Source organism: Ambystoma mexicanum, chromosome 8 (genome assembly GCF_040938575.1).
Source record: "Ambystoma mexicanum isolate Mex_15411 chromosome 8, UKY_AmexF1_1, whole genome shotgun sequence".
Taxonomy (NCBI): domain Eukaryota; kingdom Metazoa; phylum Chordata; class Amphibia; order Caudata; family Ambystomatidae; genus Ambystoma; species Ambystoma mexicanum.
Window position 1 is genome coordinate 113,310,715 of NC_090929.1, and position 27,666 is coordinate 113,338,380.

The following is a 27,666-nucleotide window of genomic DNA, read 5'->3' on the forward strand; positions in this document are numbered from 1 at the left end:
CGCTCCCGGTGCCAGCGGACTCGCAGTGCTTGGCCTTATGTTGGGCCCCCGTCGCCGGGGCGCCCTCAAAGGTCTTAGAAGACCGCTCGGATTTCTTCTTCTTCTCGCCAGACGGGCTCTTACCCTCCAGCCAGTTGGCGAGACGTTGATGGCGGTCCTTCATGGTCCGTTCCGACATGTTGCCGCAAAACGCACAGTCCTTCTCCACGTGCGTCTTGTCCTCATGAAGGCAGTAAAGGCAGAAAGAGTGTTCGTCCTCCTTGAAGACGTTCTGCAGCTGGCATCCAGGGCAGACCCTGAACAGCTTTCCGGGCGTCGAGCTTCCCTTCTCCTGGGCCATCTCCGAGACCGGGCCTGAGAAGCTTCTGGAGTCCTCCGAAGTGTAGCTCGACGAAATCTTCACCCTTGAGGGGCACAGATGAATCCGACACGGGTCCCCGTTGATCGGATGTAGGATCGGTGGAGCTTGAGGCTCTTTTGACCGAAAGAATCGAAGTTTTTTGTGAAAAAGCGCGAAAAATAGCACTAACGCTCGAGAGCAATAGCACGAGGATCCCAACATATGAACGTGCGGTAAAAATCTGAAGATGGCTGCCAGAGGCGGTGCTTAGGTAGAGGGCAGTCATTGGCTGTGGTCAGTATGACGCAGAGACCAGTGATTGGTTATTACTGCGAAAGACAGATCAGAAACGAAACTGATACTGGTTTTTTTCTTTACCGAGGATTCCCAGCCTGACGACGGGGAATATTCATGAGCATGTGAATCCATGCCAGACCCCATGCTGGAGAAGTCAGTATGATCTGCTATAAATCTGGGAATGCAACATTTTCAGATCATCCACCATGCAAGATGAAGGCAATTCATGCCCTTAAACACATCCTTTTGTGCAAAGGCTAGTTTAGCAATCTGGACCTGGAGGATGCTTATCTGAACATATCCACTTTCCACCTGCACCAGCCTTTTCTGAGGGACAGGGTACTTCTAGGAGTTTACAAGTTTGCCCTTCAGCTCACCTAAGCACCACAGTGCTCAACAAAGCTAGGAATCTGGCGTTTGCCACAATTAGAAGAAGCTCTTCTTATTTAGCTAGACGACACAATACTCTTGTCCCAAGACAAAACACCAGCGTTAGGGCAGAGTTACATTTTTGGTTTTCTCTTGTCCCACTTTGTTGGTATCTATACTTTTTGATTTCCTTTTGCCGACTTCTTGGCTTTAGTTTCGTGAGCAGAGGGGCTTACACTGAATTATGTCACAGCAAACCTTTCACTGCAGTACCCACGGGGGAGGGGAGAAGTCCCTTTTAAGTTTCCCATTTTGGGACTGTTGTGTCTGTGTTTTAGTTTTTGCTACAACGCGGGGGGGGGCATATATAGTGGCCATTGGGTTACCATTCTAGGTCCTACACAAGACCATTTAACGTCTGCCCATTCCTTGGAAATATGAGGGCCTAGAATGGCTGATGTACTCCTGGTGTTTACCCCCAAGCCCCCCACCACACCCCTGTTAGTGGTTCAAGCTGGTGTACAGCCTCCAGATATCCCCAAAGCACAACATGTGTGGGGTGCTACTGTGTTGGGCAGTTCTTATGGCCCGTTATGCTGTCAGCTCCCATACCTGGTCTCTTAGGCTGGTTCCTTCACCCACTTGGTACAGTCATTGTTGCTTCTTCCTGCTGCTTCTTCTCAGTTGGTCATTCTCTGAGGTAGGCAGCTTATTTATCTTTTTGACTGTCTGGGTCCTTGCTAATTGTGGGTTCGAGTCCCTGCGTTCCAGAGGGCTCTACTGCTACTGCCATGGCCAGACACAATGGAACTCTCCATACTTACTGCAATTTCAGTGCTGAATTCTCTGTGATATGCACCTGGAGTATTATCCCAGGATCCGGATATATTCTTTCAAGTCTTCAACCAGGGTCCCCGGGGTACAAGAGAAATGTGGTATTGACACCCCCTCTTCCGCCACTGCCTTTTTTTTTTTTACAGTGACACAAACTGGGCTTTTGCCTTCTCTGCACCCAGCTATACAAATCCAAATTGGTAACTGAGAACAACTTTAACACAGGAAATTCACAAGTACAACCCAAGTAATTCGTAAATGGGCTTGGATCAATTCATATATGATGTTGTGGACTGTTCCTGAAGAGTTTGGTAGGATTTTTGCTTGTGATAATAGCCAGGGACTTGGCTGTGAGATCCTGGACTGCTCTGATGGTGGATAATTGTATTAGACATTGAAGACAATTAACTAGTAAACACAATGGGAGCCAGGCATGTCTGCACACATTAAGAGTCATGGTCAAGGATATAGTGTGCAAAAGCCCCAAGCCAAAGCTCCCGATGTACAAAGATCGGAAGCTTACTGTTAAAGTCTGAGCGGCCGACCAACATTATGGTTTCCGAGCTAATGTGGATAGCGTCCTGGCTGGGTGCAAAGGTCTTCTGCATTCTCATATACCGACTTGGGCAAGGAACCCAGTTTCTATATAGCAGTGAGGGCGCAATAGAACCTGGGCTCTTAACCATGTCAGAGTAGTCTACAAGAGGGGCAGAGCAGGTGTGGAGGCGACACAAGGGGCTGATCAGTGTGGCAATCTTTCTTTTCACCACACAAGTAGAATCAATCTATTTCCAAATCCCCCTCCCTCTTATGGGGGACTGCAAATGCAAATTGCAAAAAGGGATTCGAGCTAGGACTCCCACCCTTGTATGCGATTTACTTGTGGAAGTTATGCCGTTTATTGAGAAAATGTTTAATGGTTAGAGATGGGAAGAATGTCTTACAAATTTTAGCAAGCCATCTTCTAACCTCTACAATGGAGAAATCACGTTTACAATGCTTTGGCTGACTCCGATATCTCCATAGAACTTCTAACACAGAATCCTGTCCACGCTCAAAAGAAATTAAATGGACTGGATAAACACTCAAAACAAATGTGGGGAATATCGTGATTTTAGTACTAATCCTTTGATGCAAAAAAACGGAATCTCGCAGAAGACAATTTGATTAAGTCCCCATCTGCTCAATTTAGAAGTCTAGGGGCCTCATTATAAGGGTGGCGCTCCCGTAATGAAGGGGGCGGTACGGGACCAGCCCCCTTCATTACGGGAGCGCCGATTACGAAGTTCCCTTTGCGGGACCCTGATCAGACGTCTGGTAAAACCAGATGTCTTTTCCGGGTCCCGCGAGGGGAAAAGGGAGGTAATAACGGGCCATTCATAATGTGCCCGTTATTACCTCCTTCCCCATTCCCATTGAGCCCTATGGGGGCTCAAATGGGAATGGTTCCTGCAAGGAGGAATTACCGGGTCCTCCTATGTCGGAATGACCCGGTAAATCCTCTTTGCAGGAACCCGGTAATGGAGCCCGGTATGGAGGCAGCCATGGGGCCAATAGCTCCATGGCTGCCTCCATACTCGTAATGAGGCCCTATATCTTAGGTTTAGACTTAATTTATTATACACAAAAGACATCATGGCACGCAGAGGCATTATATCCATTCAAGAGAACTTCTGTCGATTCTGTGAAGATAAAAACCAAAAAGAAATCCTACAACATTTGATTGCTGAGTGTTTGACATTAATGGACAAACGTGGTCTTTGTTTCAAACCACATTTTACTTGCTTTATGGACACACATTTCTGGTACCAAGCCAATGTTAGACTAGCTACCATTCAGTTTCTCTAATTTTTAGATTTAAAGACCTTACATGATCCATCATTAAAATTCGAGAATGTTTTAATAGGAGTGTAGTACACTTTGCAGATAATGCATGTTTTAAATTTGTAATGAAGGTTGAAATATTTATCAAGTACACTGCAAGTTTTTTTTAGAATTGTAGTGAATTAGTGAACAGTGTTAAGCGAAATTTGCTTGCAATTGTATTCAAAATTGTATTAAAAAGTATGATTTTGATTGAAAAGAAAGGATATTGAAAGGTTGTATATTCAGCCAATACGATCAAAAAATAAAATAAACGGCCTCCAAGACTCTTCAAAGTGGAGAGGCGCCTCAGCACACAGGCAGTAATGGAATGGGTTAGTTATGCCCCAATCGTGCCATCTTGGCAGAGTACAGCTCAGAGGGGAAACATCATGGAGCAAGCATCTTCTGGATCCTCACTTATCTGGTCCAGAGTACAGTTCATCCAACAGTGCTGCAGACTAGTGGATGGGCAGAACGACCGTCAGCTTTCAGAGTACCAGGAAATGAGTGGATTCGTAAATTGGCAGCGGTGGACCCAGTATGAACAGTGCCCAAAGACCAACATCTTCTGGCGGTGAAGCTTGTTCAAAAGGCTCAGAGGAAACCTTGGCCACACTAAAGAATAGAGCGATTTCACAAGGGAGACAAAAGTTTTCCTCCACCATCCACACGCCCAAGACTAGCTGCTGCTACTGGCAGGAGAGCCAGCTCAGAGATCCTAGTTCACATTAGAACTGAAGAGGATGAAAACTTGGTCCGAGGCCCCTTCCAGAGGGGACCCAGGCCAGTTCTACATTGTTTCAGCACAGAGTAGCCAATGCTCTAGCATTTTAAGTGGTAGAGGAGATATTCATCTTGAGCTTCACACCACTAACAAAGTCAGTCCAGCAAGCAGCATTGCTCTCGTCTTGGCCTCACGGAAAGTTCATTAGTGGAACTTTTTTATGCCATTTGCCAGGGCTTTTAGTGGGGTAAGAAATCGGGGGTGGGGGTTCATTTGGGAGTGTGGCTTTCATGAGGGGTGTGGCTGAAAGGACACACCATGGTTAGCGACGCACACAAATCTATAGCATTTATATATTTGTGTGCGTACCTTATGGTTTGCATACTTTTCAAGCCATCTTTTTTAAACATTCTAGGTGTATAAAAGATGGCTTGAAAAGTACACAATTCAATCCATCTTTTATAAACCTTTGGCGAAGGACAAAGTCGAGGCGTCTTTATCCGTCGGCAAAGCTTTATAAAAGATGGATTGAATCGTGTACTTCTCAAGCCATCTTTCATAAAACACAGAAATATAGCATTGAGTCCCCAGGATCGCCGAGGGGGAACAAAAGGACACTTCCCCTCGTCAACCCTCACGCAAGAGTAAGTTACAGTGACTGACAGAAGTACCAGCAAGCCACAGCTGCGGCTGGGACTTCTGTCAGCTTGCCTGACTTGGAAATGGCAGGCACATCTCCCGTCGCTGCGGGAGTATGTGTCCCGCCGTGGTGTGGTGGGACTGGTGGGCCCCGGCCCACATATAGCACTGCCACTTTCCCCGATTCAGCATGCGGCTTCAGGAGGCGAGGGCAAAGCCGTAGCTTCACTAGGCCTGGACTCCTCTGGTCTCGCAAGCACATATGCAACTGTTGCTTGGTTAAAAAGCACAAGTGAGTTGCATGCCACAGCAAGGCTTTTCACAAGGTTAGAAGCGGTGACATTGCAGCTCCAACAATAGATCATTTTAACCCGTTTTAACTGTGCTTTATGCCCAATATATGCATTTCACATTATGCTTTGCAGAACCTAACCAAGTAGGCGCTGTTTGAGATACCCCAATACCACGTGCAGTGCTGAACACACCAAACACTCAGCTGCCGACCGGGGGTTCCACGAGATGTGGTGACGACTTGGGGGGACTCAGTAGTTGAAGATTAAAAGGATTGAGGATTTCACGTACCACCATGTGCCCACGCAGGTAGAGTCACATCCACTGCGGGAAATTAGCAAATATTTACTGAGCTCAACCCCCTTTGTGGTGCGGGGATGGTTGGGATTGTCAAGTGGAAGTGCGTGGAGCCGAGGAGCAGGGCTACGTATTGAATAATGCAGGATACCCAGATTGTCGGGCAGTGTTTGATTTACATAAAATCAAAGTGCATTTTGGGAACCCACATTTTAAAAATGGGGCTAGTTTTCAAGCATGTAATCCTTCAGAGCACAGCGGTTGTGGAGTTAATTTGGATCGGTCACAACACTCACCCCAACAGTAAAACGTGCAAAGTCTGAGCTATAACCCTACTCCTTTGGACCATATCATTTGGGATCGGCCTGTCCTGACGAGCAACGGAGGACTTTTCAATGCAGCTTATAAATCAATTGCACATCGCCATATACCAGCAGGTACAAGTCTACCAGCATGCATTCAGACAGCGCGTGGGATGGATTGCAGTCATGGAAAGAGCTTCCTCACCTCAACATGGCACGGTGGGCATTTGGGCCTCTATGAAAATGCTCCAGCAGGTGAATTTTCACTAGAGCCAAGTTCTGTCTTGTTCCGCCCCCAATTCCTACCCTGGATCCTCGACAGCACCCTACCGCAAATTTGGCAAGCGCTGAGAAGTTAAACCACACTGTGGGGTCCACACGCCAATAAACAAGTCTACAGCCACAGTGGTGGAATGAAGAGAGACCTGATTGCCATCAGTCGACTCCTACCGCTTTGGCCGGAAGTCTTGCTAGACGACTATGTGGGAGAAAACATGCAAATGTCATAAAAAACACGCCTTACCTTCCCTCCAGCACTTCACACAGACATCAGGAAGTAACCATCGGAATGCTGTCAATCATTAAACAGCCATTTACAATAAGACACAAAGTTCACAAGAGTAAATAACGTACCTTTGCTTCGGGGTTCTTGGAGTTGACTGGCGAATTCCGCAAGGCTGCGTGAAATGCTCGGAGCACATCCCCTGTACATCAAGGCCAGTCAAGGACAATACCCAAAAAAAATGCACATGGTACAAAACAACCTCCCTCAAACTCTGCAGGCGTCTTCCTGTTTTTCTTCTAGCATTAGTTAAAATCCTTGGCATGTAATGAGTGCTCTACCAAACGATGCACGCCTCCAGAACTGTGAAATAACCCCGCGCAGGCGCGCACCAGCAAGCCCTTGGCTGCCACCATCTCCTGGCATCGAGTGCGGAGCCGGGCAGGGACAGCAGCAGTTGCCTTTAATTACAGGGTACTCGCCGGCTGCAGATGGAAACAATGACGGCGGTTCGTCCGGGAACCTCACTAGGTCTGCTGGCCTTCTTTACGGCACTAAGTCGGCAGCGGCCACAAACGCACTTCTACGGCCCTGATGTCAAACCAGTGGCTAATGCATGATTTACACGGCTTGTGACGTACGGGTGGTCAATTCTGCTCGGAGGAGGCTTTAACGTGCAGAAGAGGGTGGGGGAGTGAGGCCAGGCAGAGGAGGAAAGCAGGCCTAGACATGCTGGGGACATAGAAATGAGGCAGCAAAGCAGGCGTTCCTTCCCCTTTCCCCAGAGCAGAGGTCTATCATCTGCAGCTCTCCAGCGGTTTTGGACTACCACCCCCCTTGATCCCTTATAATGGATACTAGTAAGTGCGAATGCGGTTGCCCAGAACATCTGGAGGGTCCAAGGTTACAGACCCCTGCCCGAGAAGATCTGCACTGCCCTATCCACGCCCACATTCTGCCCGGAACTGATGCGCTTGACAGTGCCAATGCCCCTCCCCACCCCCCGCCACAGGCGCCGGAGCAATAGGTACTCTGGACTTCCAGCACTCCTACTTAAACACCTATGTGAGAGGGGGGCTGTGCAGCAAGGAATGCTTCCTAAAGCTGGTGGTGTGGTTCCCCCAGTGGACAGCAGCGCCACGCCCACGCAGAGCATGCCAAGTAGGATGGGCGTCGCGTCACTTCACACCCCTTTTTCTATTCTTCCACAACTTGAAGTCATGCGCAATGGGAAACGGACGAGCACCTATATACTGCATTACTCATGTTGATGAGTTAGCGCGAGTACTTTGCGCATTCAAATATTAGAACGGGAGTGTTACGTTACTCTCAAGAGCAGGCACAGTATCTGGCGCAGGTGTGATACTAGCCAGCCACAAAAAGTCACTGCCACCTCAGTTATACACATCGCCAATTCCTCGTCAAGAGTCAATGGCTAGTGGCGAGTGCAAGTTTTGCTGGTGCACCTTTGTTCAGGAATATTCACAAGAATTAGGCGTGTACTGAAATTCGGCGTGGATTAATTATTCGGCCGATTTCCGGCAGAAAAAAATAAGATATTCAGCTCCAGCCAATTTCCCAATTAAAATGTCCTAATTAAGTAACAGACTAAGGCTCATGTGTTCGGGTATTGGAGATGAGTGGGGAGGGCGAGTCAGGTGAGGAGGGTGTTTTCCTATGGAAAACACCAATTCACAACTTGTAGTGTAGACCAGTGAGCCGATGCCCCACCAACTTGACGTTGGAAAAGCTCTCCAATGCCACTGTGGCCGAGGAGGTATGGAGAGATAGATGGAAGACTCCGTTTGGGACAGCTAGGATTGGTTGGCAAAATTAGGAGGGCAACTCAGCATAGGTGGATTTGCAGATTTAGATATTGGAATATCTAGAAAGAGGTGGCGGGTACAAGTACTAGGGTTGCCACCCATATCGAGAGCTTGCCAATTGGGATATTGGCGCATTATCCCACAGGCCTCAAACAAGGAATCATAATGTACAAAACAATACGCTTGCATCTTATATGAAAGTAGATTTCCAGAATGCCATGTACTAGCTACTTGTTCCACAGTGGTGGGTCCTGGTCAATGCTGGATACCCAGTAGCTGCTTTTAGCTCCTGCTTATTGAATGGTAATTCCGATCCCTGCAATGTATCCGCTAGTGGTGCAAGGTGAAGGGAAGGGCCAGTGAGCGAGTGGCAGAGAGAAGCAGGGTTCAAAATTGCTGGGAGCCATTTAGCTCCTGCTTCTAGACCAGAAGAGCCTGGTTAGCTTGAAACCAGCAATTAAAAAAGAACTACTTTTGGCGGACCTGTATTTGGTGCCTTACAAACATATGTATGTGGCTTTAATTTGAGAATATTAGTAAAGAAAAATGACACTAGTAACATTTAAATATGATGATCATACATAATGGGCAAAAAGTAAAAGTTGCATCATGGAGACATTGGAGTGAAGGCAGCGGTCCTGGGAGATCAGTAAACGCACACGGGATACAAAAATGCTACTCTGCACAGTGGGAGTGGCCCGTGGGCCACTTCCACTATGCAAATTGTTCCTCCTACGCCCTGGACAAAATGACCACATAGTACGAATCTTAAAACAAATTTAAATGGGGGGACTAACCTGCATACCGTATGCACAACACACCAAAGGAAATGAAAGGACATTTTAAAAGCAAGGCGATCCCCGACCCTTTTAATAAATGGGTGTGTACATGGGCCCAGCCCTACAGATAATCGGTGAACCAGTAGTGAATGTTAAGCCCTAAAAACTAGCAAACGTACAACTACTCCAACAAAAAAACAGGAAACCGATACGCAAGAGCCCGCCCTCTGCTTACATACACGCACCAGATACGTACAAAATCAGTGGTACCAATAGTAAAGGGCTCAAATAATATTCTGAAGAGGAACTTCAGGTAATACATGCACCTTTTAATTTGCATGAATGACATGGAAAGAAAAAGATCCTTTAACGTGTAAAATATTTTCACTCACCCATTTGGGGTGGGATCTATATTTTGACTCCCTACTTTAAAATAATAGGGAATAAATTAAAGTAATCTGCACAGAAAGTAACCGATGGAAGAGAAAACGCGGAATTCCATGAAACCTAGCAATGCAGACACTCTACTGCCCATTTTTCTGCCAAATCGTATCATTCACACTTGAAGAAAACTAAGCTGCAGAGCCTGCACGTGTTGTTCTGAAAGCCCTCGTTTTAGCGAGGAGATTCGTTTGCCCTTTGATGGTTCGGCCTCCAGGTACCAGAAAGCAAGTGATGCAAGATGTATAGGCACTGCTTGCTGAACAACCTACAAGGCCCAGCAGGACTTCAAACTCCCATACTACTTTAAACGGCTTAAAGGCGCATTTGAAGGATCCTGTGTGATAGTCTAGAAGCAGAGCCTCTCTTTTGATACAAGTAAGCGAATCACAAGTCAAATAAGAAGTCCTTGTGAAAACAGTAGACCGGTTCGAACATTTGTTCAGTTTGGGCTATTGAGAGTACAGCTAAGAGCGAGATGCAATATATGGAGGGGCACAAAGCGTGTAGGTGTCAATGGTTATTTACATGCCCATTGCCATGCCAATCCCTACTCCCTCTCACTTGCTGCTCCAGCAAGTGAGTAGGAAGTGATCCAACTGGGATCGCTCAAAAAGATCCTCCTGGAATTTCTTTTCCCAGCGTTATCAAGCAAAAACAACAAACTTTGTGCAGTAGTTGCCAATCACAGTTATTTAAAATCAATCTCAGTGTCTAAATTTAAGTGCTCATCACTCACTCGGTGTATACGCAGTATGCCTGTCTTTCACTGAAGTTATGTTAATAACACGTATTGGCAAAACCAACAGTTTTGACTTGTGACAAGAGTTAGATAGGCATGTGTCAGGAACAGATATTGTTTGCCCAGATGCACACCATTTGGCAGCCGGTATCAATAGTGCAATGCCTGGCAAATGCCAACTCTGACTTTACGGATGGGTAAGTGCATGTGAATGTCCTTGGTACAGCGCTTTGCGATATTGATTTATGTAGTGCTTCCGCCAAAGGTAACAGCAAATGACGACGTCCATTTTTATTCAGTGTAACCGGGCATTTTGCATTCCTGAAGCCTGGCACTTTCAGTAGCACTGGCTTTGCGTATGCACATCTGGTCCCCGTTTTTTGTGTAATCCGTTCTTTTTTTGCCTGTAGGCTTTAAATAAGGATGCAGTGGTTATGACGTTTAAGAGGGAAAAAAGCACTGCAACACATTTAGCCACGCTTTCATTTTTTGGTTAAGTGTGTATTAAGTTCGGAAGGGTATTTATTAAACACAACAACTAATCTACTTCGGAGTCAGTCGAATATTATTAAACACGCACATCAGCAAAGCATATACACAACCACTATTCAGACTGGCTCAGATTGCTACCTTGCGCTTGCTGTGTCCACTTGGTCAAAGTGCTGCGAAAAATCCATCAAAAAGCAGCGATTCTCTAAAAAAAGATAGTGTACTTAACTTTTAAAGTACCAATGATCCTATACAAAAGATGAATAAAAAACAAAATGGAGTTCCACATGTGGAAGACAACCGTAACCAGGGGCTACGAAGGAGATTTTGAAATCTACACACATTTCATACTCCACATTGTGCAATTTCCGTGAGGAGAGGACACTTTCTTGCTGCATTTTGATAACGTGCGCTGGGAGTTCTAAGAACTTGCGCATTTCGCTTTTCCCAACTCGCCAGCTCGCTCGCTTCCAGGAGGAGGCAGAGCTCTGTGCTTGTCACGTGACTGCTCACGTGACCTACCCAGGCCCACAAAATAGAGCTCAGCACACCCTTGCTGCGTTAAGCCCGGCCGCGTAAAGGGCGTCTGCTGTGATTCCTGCTGTTTGGCTGTTTGCTGTCTGCAACTGTGAGATAAACAATGACCTTGCTATCAGACGGCCTCCAAACCCGGAAAAAATCATCACAGCAACGTCGTGTGACTAACCCTTGGGCCAGGATGAAAGCCATTGCTGGGGCTAAGGTAAGCAAAACCGCTGGCCGAGCGCTAATGGCTGCAAATAAATCATCACTAAAAAGCCCAATAATTACTGGGGAAATTAAACCTTTAACATCTCCCCCATCATCGACTCTTGATGAACGATGCACCCCAGATGACGGCTCCAACGTATTGCTCCAGCCTTGCGTTCTTTTAGAAGCGCCAGCATTCCAACCTGACAACCAATATTCATCAGGCACTTGTGTTACCAATCTCAAATGCAATCCAACTCCCAATGGCGATCCCTGTGCAAGAGCGTTAGCCAGCAAATCTGATTCAGCTGCATTTCAAGCAGCTAGCGCCGACCGGCCGATTTTACCTAGCCTCTCTGCTGCCATTCGGGTGTCTCAGCCTGATGCGAGAGCTCCTCCAACTGAGCGATCAATGAATTCAGTCTTGTTGGCTCCTGTGCCTTTCAGGACTGATAACTTCACAAATGGTGTTGACCTCTGGAAAGAAAAAGGTCTTCTTTCAAATGTAGTGACTGACGAAGAACTGCTTAAAATTTCTAATTTAGACTTGGAAAATCCTCTGTTGAATAATTCGAATACCAAACATACTTTGCACATTAATCGACCACTAATGCCCACAAAGGTGCCGACTTTACTTCTTAATGCCAGAAACACTCTGTCACAGGAGAATTTCTCTAGTTACTCTCTGGCCAAGTCAAGTGGCTTACAGACTGGCACGATCAATGCCAAACACGTCTTGAAGCCCCCTGTTTATATTCCATGTCCATCATCTACAACAAATTTAAGTGGCTCTTTAATCGACCCTATTACACTAAAACCAGCAGGTCGAGCTACTTCAGAAGTCGTATTTGAATGCACCGAACCCGAGAACGACAGTGCCTTAGCTTGCCAAGCACCTGATGTTAGGCATCCTTCCATGTCAAGCATAAACGATAAATCCATCGATCTTAATATTCCAAGTACTTCCCAACTCCCAGTACAAAATCTCAATCTATTGCCTATACTTCTTGATCGGAGCGCGATCGCTCGTGCTAGTCGCCTGCAAAGAGTCGCTGAGCTTAAAAGAAAAAGCATATCCACCATACCTCTTTGACATGGAAATCCAACACTGAATGCGAGTACTCAGCATCATATGCAATCTCAATCAAGCAACGAGGTTCATTCAACGAACTTTGTAAAGAAATGTTCCACATTTAATCCGCAGTACAATCCGGATAATTCAACTTGCTCCTCATTACTTCAGGAACTTGAGCCACAACTGCTCGGTATTTCATCTGAAGCACTTTCGCAGATCCATAACAATGTTTTGGCCGCCTCGGCGGTTGCTCTAGCACCATTTACAAAAATATTTGAGTCTTTGATTGGCACGATAAGTGATCAAGGTGCTGCAATATCCAATCTAACGACAAAAATTGACAAGTTAGAACATTTCTCGAGCTTTCTACAGGATCAAATGACAACTAATGCAGAAATTGCAACAAGATGGCAGGACAGGCTGAGTGATCTAGCCGCTCGGCATCATTGTCAAAATGATGCTTTAATGGAAGGCCTCTTGGACTCTGTAAAATGGATGCGAAAGAATACATCCATTCAAGTATGTGGAGCCCCGGTGTCTCGAGACACATCTTCTGGTTTCTAGTCATTCTCCATCGAGAAGCGATTTGGTGACAGTTCCTAATGAATCTTCACAGTCTGGTTTACCAACGAGCTTGTTGGCTTCCATGCAGGACGCTCAAGCTCCAACTCAGACTGCACAAGGCTCTGTTCCGCAAGTGAGCACCCTTGTACCACATGATTCCGCTAAAAGGAACTGTATCATTGCAAACCTTAACGACAGTAAATTCTTTCAATATTTTTAAAGGCTCTGCAAAAACAATTGCTACAACTACAGAAAGCAATCAAAAAATGATATCTGCGAAACAAGCCCAGCAATCCAAAAAAAAAAAAAAGTATTCCACCGAAACAAATACAACAAAAGGTCAAAAAATTCATAAGAAATATAACAACTCCGAAGAAGAAAGTCTGTTCACCAGACCAGCTCTCATAATAACTACTCAGAGAACTGTTGGAAATCCTCCAACAAGTTCAACAGGCACTGTCTTGAGCTTTTCAAAGATTTCGGCAAAACGACGGCGCTTAGCATCTAGCGCTGCTTCTTCTGAACACGGCTCCTCAGACTCTTCAACTGATTTATGCAATTTATTCACCTATTCAGCTGATCCTGAGAATTCCACCATTGTCTCTGTCGAAGACCAAGTCGTTAGAACTATCGAACCCCCTTTGAGGAAAATCCAAGAGGCAAACAATCTTTCGAGGTTAGCGCAGGCTAGACCAATCAGACCAACTCTCCTTCGTGACAAAAAAGGCTCCACAGAAAGCACTAAGTTCGAGGTTAAATCCAAAACAAACATTGAATCAGCTGAAAACGCGTTTGCCTCCAACTCAGCGAGCCCCCGGATTCGGAAATTCAGAAACACAAAAATACAAGTGGAAACTTCGCCTCCAAAATATTCACTCAGTTGGCAACGAAGTTAATTTAAACAGAGGAAATATTCTAAAATTGCTTGCTTGCATTCCACCTTTGCGAGCGATCACATCAGACGACATCAAAATTGTGGAATATGTCTCTGAAATGTCCTCTGATCATGTTCTTCTTCATATAGCTTCTGCAGCAGTAAAAAAATATGCTACTTCAAGCAAACGAAGATCTTTTGGTATATGGCTTTGACCTCACCCTCGAGCCATTGGCCTCGAATTCCATTTCATCGACTAAAACAAATTTTGATCACGAGGCAAACCTTGGAGCTGCCAAGCGATCAGCCCTGCGTCAGTCTATGGTCTCATCCCCTGACATCTTAGATGCTGCCACGCATCAGTCTTTCGAAAGAAGAGCTAATAACCTGAAAAGATTTCCACATGGGCCACGCAAATAACAACGATCACAAACTAAACAACAAGAGCTAATTCTATTGTCATGGAATACAAGGGGTTTCACACATTTATTCAACACATTCCAGGAATCTCTGGAGAATGTATTCATCATATGTTTACAAGAAACGTGGCTACGAGATTCTCCCACACGTGATGGTTTTTCCATATTAATAAATCCAGCTGGAAAGAACCCCAAAGGCCGGCCTTTTGCAGGATTAATAACTCTCTTGAATATCTGGAATTGGTGGACGTTGGTGACGTCATTGAGAGCTACGGTTTCTAATCTCTTAATTATCAATGGATATTGGAATCCCGCCATGATTTCATCCTCATCTTTCATTCAGTCAGTATTGAATGAAATTGATCTTACCTTTCTAAAATACGAAAATGTCTCTGTACTCATCTGTGGAGACTTAAACTGCAGCTGGTTTAAGTTTGATCTACTCTCCAAATCAAATGTTCGGCTGCCGGATTCTGAGATTACTCCGAGAGGCCAACTTTGGGCCAAAGATCTTCTAGATCGCAACTGTCACATGATGAATGGAGCAATTCAGGGCGACTCTCCCGCAAATCCAACATGGCATAGCATGACTCGGACGAATACACTTGATTATATTTGGGCCTCATCTGACTTTTTTGAAAAATCCATCTCTCTAAACGTGCAGCCGATGACATCTAGTGATCATGACTTATTGCGATTCGTTTGGTGCGAAGAGCATTGTGGCATGCCAGAAAAACACTTAGATCGACTTCAAATAAATGCTGCAGGAAATCGACTGAGAACCAACGGCTCTACGATCGCCCATTTAAGTCATAGCTTAAATGTACTTCAGACAGTAGAGTACACAACGCTTCTGACAGACCAAACTCAGATAACCCTTAATTCAAGAGTCCTTGGGACAATCCCGAAACACTTATATAGTTTAGAAATAGCAGAGGAAAAAAAATTAAGGAGGGACCTCATACAAATCAAAAGAACAGTGTGATCAGAATTGTAAGGCTTTAGAAGTGAAGAAGCAGCGGCAATCATATAGAAACTGGTTAAGATCACATCTTGTCATAATCGATCAAGGACGAGCAGAATCCATGTTAAAACTTCTGGTACAGAAAAACACACGTGAAATCTGGGCCATTTTAAATGGAGGTCGCTCGAAATCCAATCCTTCAATTTCTAATGAAATTCCGAGCGAGAAATGGCATGAATATTTCACTTTATTATATGAAAACTCTGCATTGGAAGTTTCTCTCCCGCCGAGTGTGTCAAATTCCAGTTGGGACCTTATACCTTCGTGCGAAGAGATTGAATTTGCAATCGCTAAGCTAAAAAATTCAAGAGCTGTCGGCCCCGATCAAATATCAAATCTGATGCTTAAAAAGCACAAATCACATTGGGCCAAATTCATCCACGAACTATTTCTTCAGATTGCTACTAGCAAGAAGCTGCCCTCTTCCTGGTCCAAGGCAATAGTGGTCCCGATATATAAGAAGGGTTGTCGGGCTGACCCTGCGAACTATCGTCCGATCACCCTTCTCGACACTATTGGCAAGATTTTTGGATCCGTCTTGCGCCAACAGCTGGTTAATTGGGCCCTCTCATCTGGTAAATTTGACTCCAGACAATCAGGCTTCACAAAAAATGTTGGCACCGATATGAACCTTATACTCTTGTCATTTCTAAAATTGTCAGCACTGGAAGCGAAAAATAAATTTTTTTGCATTCGTCGACCTTCGACAAGCTTTTGACGCCATCAATCGGACCAAATTATGGGCAAAATTACGCTTGTGCGAGTGCCCAGATCATCTGTTAGATCCCATCATCGCCCTGCACTCTGACACCTCGATCCAAATCAGAGTCAATTCACAAGGCGACCTCACAGATCCAATAAGAACGTTCAAAGGCGTCAAACAAGGCTGTCCACTCGCAGCAGACCTCTTTAAACTCTTTATAGCCGACCTACCAGAGTGGCTAAAGTCTGTCCATTGCTTTCCTCCCAAGCTCAATGGTCACACTGTAAATCATCTGGTCTACGCTGACGACAGTGCTGGTCGACCAGACTCAAATCGGCCTCCAACATCTTCTCTCCTGCTTGCAAGAGTTTCTATCCGCCAATGAGCTCTGTTTCAATGCAGAGAGAACAAAAATTATCTGCATTGGACGATCCATGTCAAAGAAAGATAAATCTTTCCGTTGGCATATAGAGCAAAAAGCCCTAGATGTCGTTAAGTCGATCCGGTATCTATGTGCAATGGTCAATGACTCGCTATGTGAAGCTGCCTGGATAGATGACTTGATAGCTAAAACAAAGGTCTTGAGTCTTCAAGCGGCCAAAATCAACTTTGACTATGGGAAATTTTCCATCACGCCTGTTATGTTCTACCTCCAAAAAGTAATACCAACAATAACCTTTGGCGGTGAAGCTGCCTTGAACATCGATCATAATGTCTGGAGCCGTTTGGAAGGAAAATTTTGGAGACATGTCTTGAATCTTACGAATTACACCTCAATATCAGCACTGAGATATGAGTTAGCTCTGAACTCAATCTACATGACAATCGTCTGGAAATCTTTATTAACTCTATGTAAGATACTACTTGGTTCCTCTATTCCCGCATATAACATTCTCAAGCCAAGTAAAGATTCCACGGATAACGTACTGATTCATGCATGGAAGCTTAAGCTAAACTTGATTATGGCCGAAGCAGGCATACTTGAAGAAGAGTTAATCCAGCGCCCACAACACGCGAAGAAGAAGCTAGCAACATGGGATTGGCTTACAACGTACAACAGCCGCTCAGCCCTCAAGTCCACCCTTCCTTCCTCCAGAAGCATGGTTAAATTACACTCTCAACCAAAATTCTCACAGACTGCCCTTCGCGCCATCATAGGGCACAATTTTTGAGGTTACGATTGAATGCTCTAAACACTGCTTAAGAACAAAGATACAGTCAACAACAAATGCCGCTTCTGCAAAACATCAGCAGTCGAGTCTCTAAAACATCTGGCAGCAGCATGTCCCATGTTGACTAAACTACGTGAAGTACATTTAAAAGAATTCAAACCACTATCCAATGAGTCAGACGATTGGTGGGACTATGCTGTGGCAGGGCATAACATCAAGCTGTCCTGTCACTTAATTAACTTTTTTGATGAAGCTTTAAAGTCAGTTCCTATCTGAATGGCATAACTGCGCAATCGGAAACAACCCATTTATATCGGATAGTACTCCGTGAGACCGACTCTCCCAATAGTCTAGCTTGAACTGTTAAATAAGATCTGAGTAATACGAAGGAAGAGTTGGAAAGAAGGAAAGGAAGAAATACTTTAACTTTTTTTTCTCTCTTTTAGATGAAATGTAACAAAAACATGATATAATTTTATCAAGTTGAAGTTTTACAATAAAATAATTAAAAAAAAAAAATACTCCACATTCAAACTACCATCAGACGGGATGGGCTAAGCCGGAATCGGTAGATGCTACACAATCTTGGCGCTACTGGCTGCATGAACGCACCACCAGACCAGTAATGCTTACAAGTTCGCTTATAGTTTCTTCATTTTTGCAACTGCAGCTTGGTTGACATGTCTACTATGATGCGCTACCAACACAAGTACCTTTCGGACATCAGCTCGGCGGGACACGGAGATACTGCTCTGGCTATGCGGTTGGCCAGGCCACACAGCCAGCAGTAAAATGGTCTATGAATGGAGTCAAAAACTAAGTTTAGACAGTCAATTTGCCGTCTGCTGCCGAAAATACCCTGCTCTGACTCGTACACTCCATACAGGCCCAGCGAGGATCTGTAGCATAGCAACCAGAGGCAGCGCATTCCAGTAGGCTCAACGGGTAAATTATTAGGATGCTGCCTAAAGGAAACTTGGAGTCATACAGGTCAGCCCATCAACCCTGGTGCAGCACCCACCCAGTAACACTACGGAGGCTTGGAACAAACATTCGCCTTCCTTTTTGGAAGTTACACTTAATTTTACAGGAGCCCAAAAAAATAAAAAAAAATAAAAAAAACACCCAAGTCTGCGATCTTTACATAGAATAGGCACCACAGGATGGAAAATATGTCTACAGGGCCATTTTAAAGCACTTTTGGGGACCTGGGCATGGACATCTTTGGGGCCCCCTCCACCAAACCAAAGGAATTAAGGGATCAAGAATACTGGTCGCGCACCCCTGCCCCCACCTGCACAACCTATAGGTTGATATACTGTCTTGCAGCATAATAAACACGTTTACTCCCTTTACGTCTCCTTGCCCTCTTCATTGTTGCTCTAATCAGAAAGATAAACTAGTAGCATTTAAAGACCAACATTAGCAATCTACAAAGGGGTTGCTGTTCTAGTGCATACAGGATACCTCTTATCAACAACATCCAGCAAGGTAGATGTAGTATTAATGCAGGACCGTACGTAAAAGGTACATGTAACCCATAATAGACAGATAACTCACATTAGCTTTCTCACAGAATGCAAAAGTGCTCATGCATGGATAGAGGAGACCAATTGGAAGGAAGGAGAATTCTACACATACCGAAGCATGGATAGTGGAGGCAGATTAGAAGCTACCAGGAAGGTGACTTTATCCAGACAGACAGATTAGAAGTGTGATTTGGTTTTCAAATAGTGTTGCATTAGCTATCAAAAGGAACATATGCCTGTGGTGTGGGATATAAATATGTTCACTATTAAAACAGTGAAATCACGAATAAGGCTTTTATGAAGATCATACCATCAGAAGGAAATCACTGGGAAGGGCTGACAATTTTGAAAGGTTTAGGAACTGGTAATATTGGGAGGTTAGGCAATACAAGAATAAATGAAATGCCCAAGATCACCCATTGGCTAAGGGGTCAAGGGTGAAGCTGGGATTTGTGCAAACTCTGCAATTTCTGCTTTTCCAGTTCTTACCATGAACAAAACACTCAAATGGACTTGGAAAGTACACAAATCACATTATCAAACATTACAATGTTTAAACAAAATATTATAGAAGTGTGTTATGCAAAATGGGACCGATTCTAGCTTTATTCTCTCCATCAAGGGAAGTATACAAGAACCAGCATACCAATCGATGTTAAATTTAATCTGGGTTTGTCTTTTGTATTTTAAAGCTGTAAATACTGCCAAAACAATGGCTTGTGCCATTTTCATTTATAAACGTGCATAAAAACCTTAAAAGTAAACCGTTGTTTGTGTCAAACAAGCAAACCTTAAACTGTCTACCAGCCCTCCCACCCAACTGGCCTACATAAGAAGAAAGATCAAGTAATGGGCTAAACGATACCAGCAGCATGCAAGAAGTCAAACCTCACAGAAGACAGCAGAGTAATGTAAGATATATTAGATGATTTGACCAGGATCACTGTATGATCTGCTGACAAATACAGGATACAAACATGAATGCTGTCGTTCCATAGTCTTGAATTTGGATACTTATTCACCTCTTGGACTAATAGTTTATGCCATAGTTGGAGGCGATTGCCTAGGTTTTGTAACACCCCATCGGAACAAACCAATTTCTAGATCATCATACGGCTGATATGTTCGTTTTTATAGCAACCCCTATCTGGTACAGGTACATTGCTGATAGCAGATTCTGCAAAACCAAGTACATACGCAGGCAGGCTTATAAACTTCAGACATAGGAAAGGCTCTGCCAGCCTTGCTGGAATGTGATATTCTAATTTTGCATATTAAAACATCTCTGCAATGGGTGCTTCACACACTGAGCTAACTTCTGAACCACTGTGGCTCTCAATTTTATCAATATGCATTTCACTGTTGCCTATTGCACATGATCAACATAATTCCCACAGGAAGGAATGAATGCATGCTACAGAGTTGTGCCATAAGGAACCCACAAACTATGTGTACCACAATGAACACAAAGCAATACATGAATTGATCAAGGCAGAATGCACTTGCCAAAACAGAAAGGCAATGGGTTTAGAGCCTCAGAAGCACCCCATAAAATATCCTGACATGTGCTATTTAAGACTGGTGAACAATGGAATCTTACTTCAGCTCAGCTAGCCTTGTGGGGTCCCCTCAAAGGTGGGTGCCCTGTGCAAGTGCCCCGTTTGCCCTCCCATAAAAACGCCTCTGGATGTACAGCATGTGATGTCGATAAGCCCTGGTCCATGGTGCCGGCATTAGTATGGGATGTCATGTCACCAAAATGCTTGAGGTAGCGAAGTGACACGACCTTTGACCTCCAGTGACATCACACGTGATGTCATCTGATCCCATCCCGACGTGACAGATGAACATGACCTTTCACCCAACAGGAAGTGGAATCACATAGCATGGTTTCCAAGTACACTATGAAAATTATGGTTATGGTATCACTGTAAAGTGATATACATTGCATACAAGAATGGATCACCATATGCATCGTTAATATCAGTGCGTATAGGCCCATATTACCAAATTACTGTGAATTCAAGCAGGCGTCCAAGTCCAAACAATAATGATGTATTATATAGCACTTAAGCGCTTCATATAGAACAAATACACATACACCATCACCCCACCTGTGTTGGTACTCATTTATCAACCTCAGCAGGATAAAAGGCCGAGTTGCCCTTGCCAGGAGTAGCACCTGCAACCTACAGATCACACACATTGTAGCAGCAAGCACACTACCCACTGAGCTATTTTACCAGCTATAGCTACCAGAAAAAACAGCCACTACAGAAACAAAGCCACATGCTGCTGGCCACAGCCTAGGAGCCTCAATTGTAAAATACTTTTTTATTTTATTAATTATTTAGAGGTCGCAAGGGAGACTTCAGGGGTAGCAGTTGTGGTCCCTAAATGACGTCCCTGAACAAGGGGAACGTAGAGGACAAGAGAAGGATTACAAAATGAAAGTTCACCCGACTGGGACTCGCCTGGAGAAATCAGACGTCAACACACCACTAGCCATCCCAATTCCAGGTACACTTAAATTGCTATCTTCCTGTACTGGAGTTTCTCAAAAGGGGCCAGCGTTCCCATGATCACCCAAACAAACAATCCTTTTTCCTGCCATGCGTGCACTCAGCAGAAATGCCTTCTGTCCCCCATTGCGAGCAGCCCACTTCGTTATCTAGACACGACCTCTGGTCGGTGAAGTTCTCTGATCTGATCACCAAATATATGGTTGACCTCTCAAAACAGTGCCCAATGTTCTTTCAATCTCAGGCCGTCATAAAACACGCAAGTGAATGTTCCTTGGGGGAACCCACAAAGCCAAGCCTTGGACAACACTCCTGGCCTGCATATCTAAGCAGGTGTTCAGCAAGACCCCCCCCCTTGCTGGACTGATCACCCACCTCAGCATGGCGTCCTAGCCCTTCTAGATGATCACCCCACCACTCATCAGACCAGACCAGTCTTTATCCACCCACATTAGGAAGATAACAAGCCCGCTCCATCCACTAAAATGAGCATCTGGGGCCTCCCCCTTCAACTGGAGTGTGTTCCATTCTAGAGCCACCCCAAAGGCTACGCCTCAATCTCTCGTATCTTTCCACGACCCAGCCCAATACTTTGCATTTGTTCTTCAAGAAATCAAACCTCAACACGAGCCGACCCTCCAGACCTGATCATTCCCCAGAAACTACGCTTAATATCAAAAGGACTTGTTAGAATGCAATTTCACACAGATCTCGGCCCGGCTCTTCTTGCACCCCGAATGCACTACCAGACTATATAGTTCAAAGTAAGGGAATCCAAGCCCATCTTTGTCCCCAATTCCCAACAGATACCACACGTATGCTGCTCTATTCAGGGCCACCACAAGAACATAGGACATCATGTATATTGTGTAACCCAGTAGGGGACACAAACAAAAAGGTAGACAAGTTTACGAAAACATTTATTATGATTCAATTTAAAAAAGAGACATTAAAAACTTGAGGATCATGATCTAAAAACAGCTCTTGGGTATTGGGCAACACCCGTTAGGCAGGAGCTAGGAGTACCTAGCGGAATACAAATCTGTTTTCAACGAGATGTTAACTCACTTGTTGCCCATTATGTAGAAGTTGGTATTCTTTAAATGTCCCTAAAAATTGGTCCTTTAGTCACCTTCATATACGGCCACAAACATACAGAGTGAACATATCAGTAGGTTTATATGGCACCAGTTAGCATGGAGAGTCAAAAGTAGCTCCTACCAGCTGTGGGTGCGACGCTAACCGGGCTCAGACTACACACGGTTATAAAGAGCTCCCACCTACCTCATTTCGGTAGGGGGGGCGCAGGGCAGCACTAAAGCCCGATCTGCCCAATGGTCTTTGCGCCACTGCAAAACCAGACTCGCCTACGTGAACTAGTTTGGCTAGGACACCGGTTAGTCTATTCGCCAGGATTGTTCACAATTAACAAGGAAAGAGGCCTGCAATTATCATAGATACCTGGCCCTGCCTGAGAATTAACGTAACAAGGGCAGACTCCCTGGGTGCTGGCTGACGCCCAGTGTGGAGCACCCAATTAAATACTTTGCATAATGTCCCTGAATACACAGCCGTTAAATACAGAGTACGCCATAGGAAAATAATCAACCTCGGTAGCCTGATAGCCTTGCTGGGTGCTGCGCTACTTCAATATGCACGAACCAGGATTTCACAAATGAAATCAAACAACTTACCGAAAAACTAGCAAAGATTGTGGATGCTTGCCAACAGTAACTGTTCTTTGAGAAACCTTATTCACCTGCATACGTTCCCCCATCACCTACAGCTTGGTGGTTTAACTGACAGGCCCACAGACGTCTGGATGCGCTCGGGCAGATACCCAGCACCGAAACACTTCTATTCTAGGAAGAGAACTGGAGGGCTCTCAGGCACTGAGAGGGGCAACCCTCCAGACCATCGTTCTTCGCCTGGCAAGCTATAAAAAGGAAAGACCATATGCAAATAAGGCTTGGTCCCACCCCAAAAGGGGCAGTCCACCACGAATTGCTTGATCACATCCCTTCTGCAGATTCATTCTCAACCTTCCAGCCATCACCCCTTTTGTTTTGCAATAGTCACAGAGTGGTACGGGTATGTCCGGGCATGGGTCCCATGCCTGCTGAGCCTAGAGACTCAAGCTACTCCTCACTTATAAAGCCCAACAAGGGTGAAACATATTTGAGGATGCTTGCGGTATCGTGCAGAAGGGAGGTGACCAAGCAGTTCGGGGTGGACTGCCCCTTTTGGGTGGGACCAAGCCCGACTTACCTTTTGTTTTGCTGCATGCATTCCTCAAGGAGGTTAGTATTTGCAAAGGATGTAGAGCATGTACTTGAATAAAAGTACATTACCCACTAAACAGGCATTTGTCTGGTGAAGGCTGGATAGCTTGAGCTTTGTTATTGAATTGTAAAATGATGCATATAATTTTGTTTATTAGAGCGGGATCTGGTAATCGGACCCCACTTCCAAAATACACAATGCAACCATGCACCTTGCTGCGAAAGTAGAGGACATCACGCTTTGAATCACTTGTGTACGAGCACGATAGAAATAAAATATCAATATCACATGCAGTTTTTACAGAGCAGGTTCAACGCTCACATGTGCATTCCTGAACATAGCCACTGGAAGCCTAAGTGCCTACAGATAGGGGTGGATTAACTGTATGAACCTCGGAATCAAAACCGTTTAATTGTGCACCTCGGTAGTAAGGTGGCTTTTAAAAACTAAAACACAGGTCTCATCTAGATTTGACATGGCAGCTATTGAGACCGCACAAATACACAGCCATTATTATCAGGATGGTGGACAGCGACTCATTCACGACAGGGCCTGGTGCAGGTTAAGCTGCCTGGGCTGGGCGTACCCAAAACCACCCTGTTGGGCCCTCCCTTCCATCACCATTTAAGCACAAGGCATGGAGGAAGCTTACTGGATGACCCCATGTCACAGGGATGAAATAACCTGATATTGGGCCTTAATTTCTACTGCATTCTGGGAGTTGTGTTTTCTCATATACGTGGCCCACCTCATCTCAACTTTAAGTGTTATGCGGATGACACTTTGCTCTCCTTCAGGCTCCCTGCAGCCTCCTCTCGCTCATTCCTGACCGTCTATCCACAAATCAGGATAAGTGCATCCTCAACGATCTCTGCCTCAATGCCAGCAAGAACGAGTTCCTCCTCATTGGGACCCCTGCTCCCGCTTTCTCTTTCACTCTGGCCGCCCTCCTTGGGCCCTCTGCCTGTGCTTTCCTGTGAGGCAAAACACCTCTGGGTCATCTTGGACCCCACTCTCTCCATCTCTCCTCACATCACATCCCTCTCTAAGAAGTCCCACTACTAGCTACACCTTCTCCAAGATATTCTTCCTTTTCTCACTCCCCCCCCCCCCCCCCCCCAGAAGCTCAACGTCTCCAGAGCCCTGGTTCTCTCTAGGCTGCACTACTGCAACAGCCTCTTTCTCAACCTGCCTTCTTCTACTCCGCGCCCTCTGCAACTAATCCAGAACAGGATTGCAAGACTTGTCCTTAGCCTCAAGCCCAGGGATCATAACTTCCCAGCCCTGAAATTGCTCCACTGGCTCCCGGTGGTGGCGATGGCGATCAAGTTCAAGACCCTCTGCATTGTCCACAAGGCTTTCTGGGGCCAGGGCCCGCACTACATCAACTCCCTCTTCCTAGCCATCTTCTTTCTCAATGCCTTTGCTCAGCTACCTCCAACTCTGTGATGGTCAGATGTTTCTCCAGGCAGAGTGGGAGGTAGACCTCTCATCTGCAGGGGCCTCCCCCTGGAATGGACTTGTTGCCACTCAAACTCAAGCAGGACCACCTCAGGTTCTGGAAGCAGCCCAAATCCTTACATTTCACCTCTGCTTGCTCTCCTTCTCTTCCCTGCTGACCCACCTGTCTTCTTCGCTGACTGGTCGCCTGGCTTCCCTCAGAACCTCACAGGTACCAGTCTCCTCCTTGACCTACAAGCACCTGCACTGCGTTCAGGCCTGTTCGCGCTGAGGGGCTGTACCTGTAACCCTACAGTCCCCCTCCTCCTCGCACTACCCTTAAGTCGGCCCCCGGCAGCACTTACTCAGAGCATTTTGCCCTGACCAAACGTCCGGTTTCCCTCCCCCTGGAATCCCCCCCCACCCCCCTGCACGATCTGATTCACACAAGGCCGAGTAAGATCATTTGTTCATCCTCCCTCTGTCTCCCTACCTTGCCTCGTCAAGCCTAGAAACACTTGTGAACAGGCGTGTCAAAGGACTCATATCAAAGCAGTTGCACGATGGTGGCTTTAAATCATTTGCAGTTTGTTTCACAATCATTAGTGCACTGGACTGCCTACGGGAGATTGTGCGGCAGTCTGTTTTGCACCTCCATCTTTGTTCTTGGTGCTTTTCTATTCAGAATGCTTTTAGGATGGCAACACTACTCCCCTTACAAAGTCTGGCTTTTTGAGCGTGCCAGTGTCGACACGTTTTATTGGTTTTGGTATGCAGAGTTCTTCGACTGCAGTCTCCAGCTGTTCCTATGACTTGGGTCATTGATGATCTGGCCCAGTGTAGTTTCTCTGCTATACTGGCAGAGCCAGCTAACTCCCACCAATCTCCTTTCCAGCTACTTTTCTTCTACACCGGGCCCGTTGAAAGTTAAGGTTCATCCAATGCGGTAGGATTCAAATATCCTAAAAACGGAGATCTTTGCTTTCTTCACCAAATGACATCAGATCTTCCTGCAGCAGCTTTAGTAAGTGAACACTGCAACATTAAAGAAACAAAAAAAGGATGTTTCCATCTCCACCTTATTTAGTTCAAACACAACAGAGGACATGAAACAAAACATCAATACATTTACCAATAAATGTGTGCAGCCGCTCGAGTAAGCCACCTTTGAACCTGCCCGCGCCTCAGCTTGCGCAACAATTCATGTAATGAGTTGGGAGCCGCTCATAATCAAGGCTGTGAATCATGTTACAACTTCAGCAGACCATGAGATCTTGGGATGGGTAAGAAGATAGGAGGTCAGCGACATGCTATTTATAAGAAAAGCAATCAAGCTGAACAGAAGCGTTTTCCTATGGGGAAATAAATGAAAAGGTCCAAGAAGATTCACAATATAGAATAGTCCTTTCTAGGCTGGTTAAACAAGCAAGAGACTACAGGCCTTTTGCAGGATACGGGGGTTCTAGTCTCGCCATCAAGCATCTGGGGAGCGAAAGCGAATAGGAATTTACAGACCACAGGAGTTATTGTAAATTAGGCGAGCTCAAAATAAAAGTCACAAGAAATAAGATTGGGGGGATTAAGGGGGAGGGGAGAGTGGGGTACTGGCCAAAGCTTCACACAGACATGTCCAGTAATATTGGCCATCTAGAGTCCTAGGAAAGGCTAAGGACTTGAAAGTAATCGGGTCTGGACAATTTGAAATACACAGGGCAGGCGGTGTATAAATCAAGTAAGAATAGAAGTGATCGCGTCCTACAGATACCTCAGTTGTCCTCGAGAGATGGACTGCCCATGTCAAGCAAGCAAATGGAAGCAAGTTTCAGGGGTCTTGTATTATTTGTACGGGGAAAAGGCTGGACAAGTGCCTTGAAGTACTGAATGACATCAATCCTGTGTCGGCAGTGATCTGTGGGACTTATGTAGTAATCCCAAACCCATGCAGAATGCCTTCTTGAGGAAGGTGGTGGGGATTTCACAAGCAACCCCAGGGGGTGGGTGCATTACAGCGCAAGCTTGGGAGTCTTAGCATAGGACGACAGCCTGTTTTAGATTTGCCCTATTTTTTTAATGAAAGTCCCGTTTGATTAATCTATGAACCCCAATATCAAGAATGCCCTAATAGAAATGTTGAGTTGCACTGTAAACTTCTTGGATGTATGGGGGTTGAGCAACCTGGGCCATTTACACATATAGACTATAAAGCAGTGGAGAAGGTTGATCAGGGAGTGCGTTGACGATGAATGGACCAAGCGCCCAGAAAAACATCTCAAGACTGCCATCTATGAAAGCGTACCGAGAATGTCCTGTGGTGATGCCCCCCCAAAACTTTATTACAAAGATTAACTCTCACGAGTGCAGAACTATTCTAATAAGGGTGCGCTCCAGAACACCATGGACAGATGCAGACAAAATATGTCCGTGTGGGATGGGAAAGACCGAAAACCTCATACATTTCTTATTTGTATGTACATTTAATATAGAACCAAGAAGGGGGGGTAATGCCACATTTTTTTAAATAAACACATTAGATGCTGTGCAGAGGCTAGGTTTTTAATAATACACTCTGAAGGGGAGAATTTTAGGTTTGATAT

At 45.3% G+C, this 27,666-nt stretch overlaps 1 protein-coding gene across 1 annotated transcript in view; it reads right to left on the reverse strand.

The window, feature by feature from the left end:
* ARPC5L (actin related protein 2/3 complex subunit 5 like) overlaps positions 1 to 27,666 on the reverse strand; it is a 116,306-nt gene that overhangs the window by 29,594 nt on the left and 59,046 nt on the right. The window contains exon 2 of the mRNA XM_069609441.1: positions 6,593 to 6,664. Within this exon, the coding sequence (XP_069465542.1) occupies positions 6,593 to 6,664 (72 nt within the window). The remainder of the gene's footprint in view (positions 1 to 6,592; positions 6,665 to 27,666) is intronic.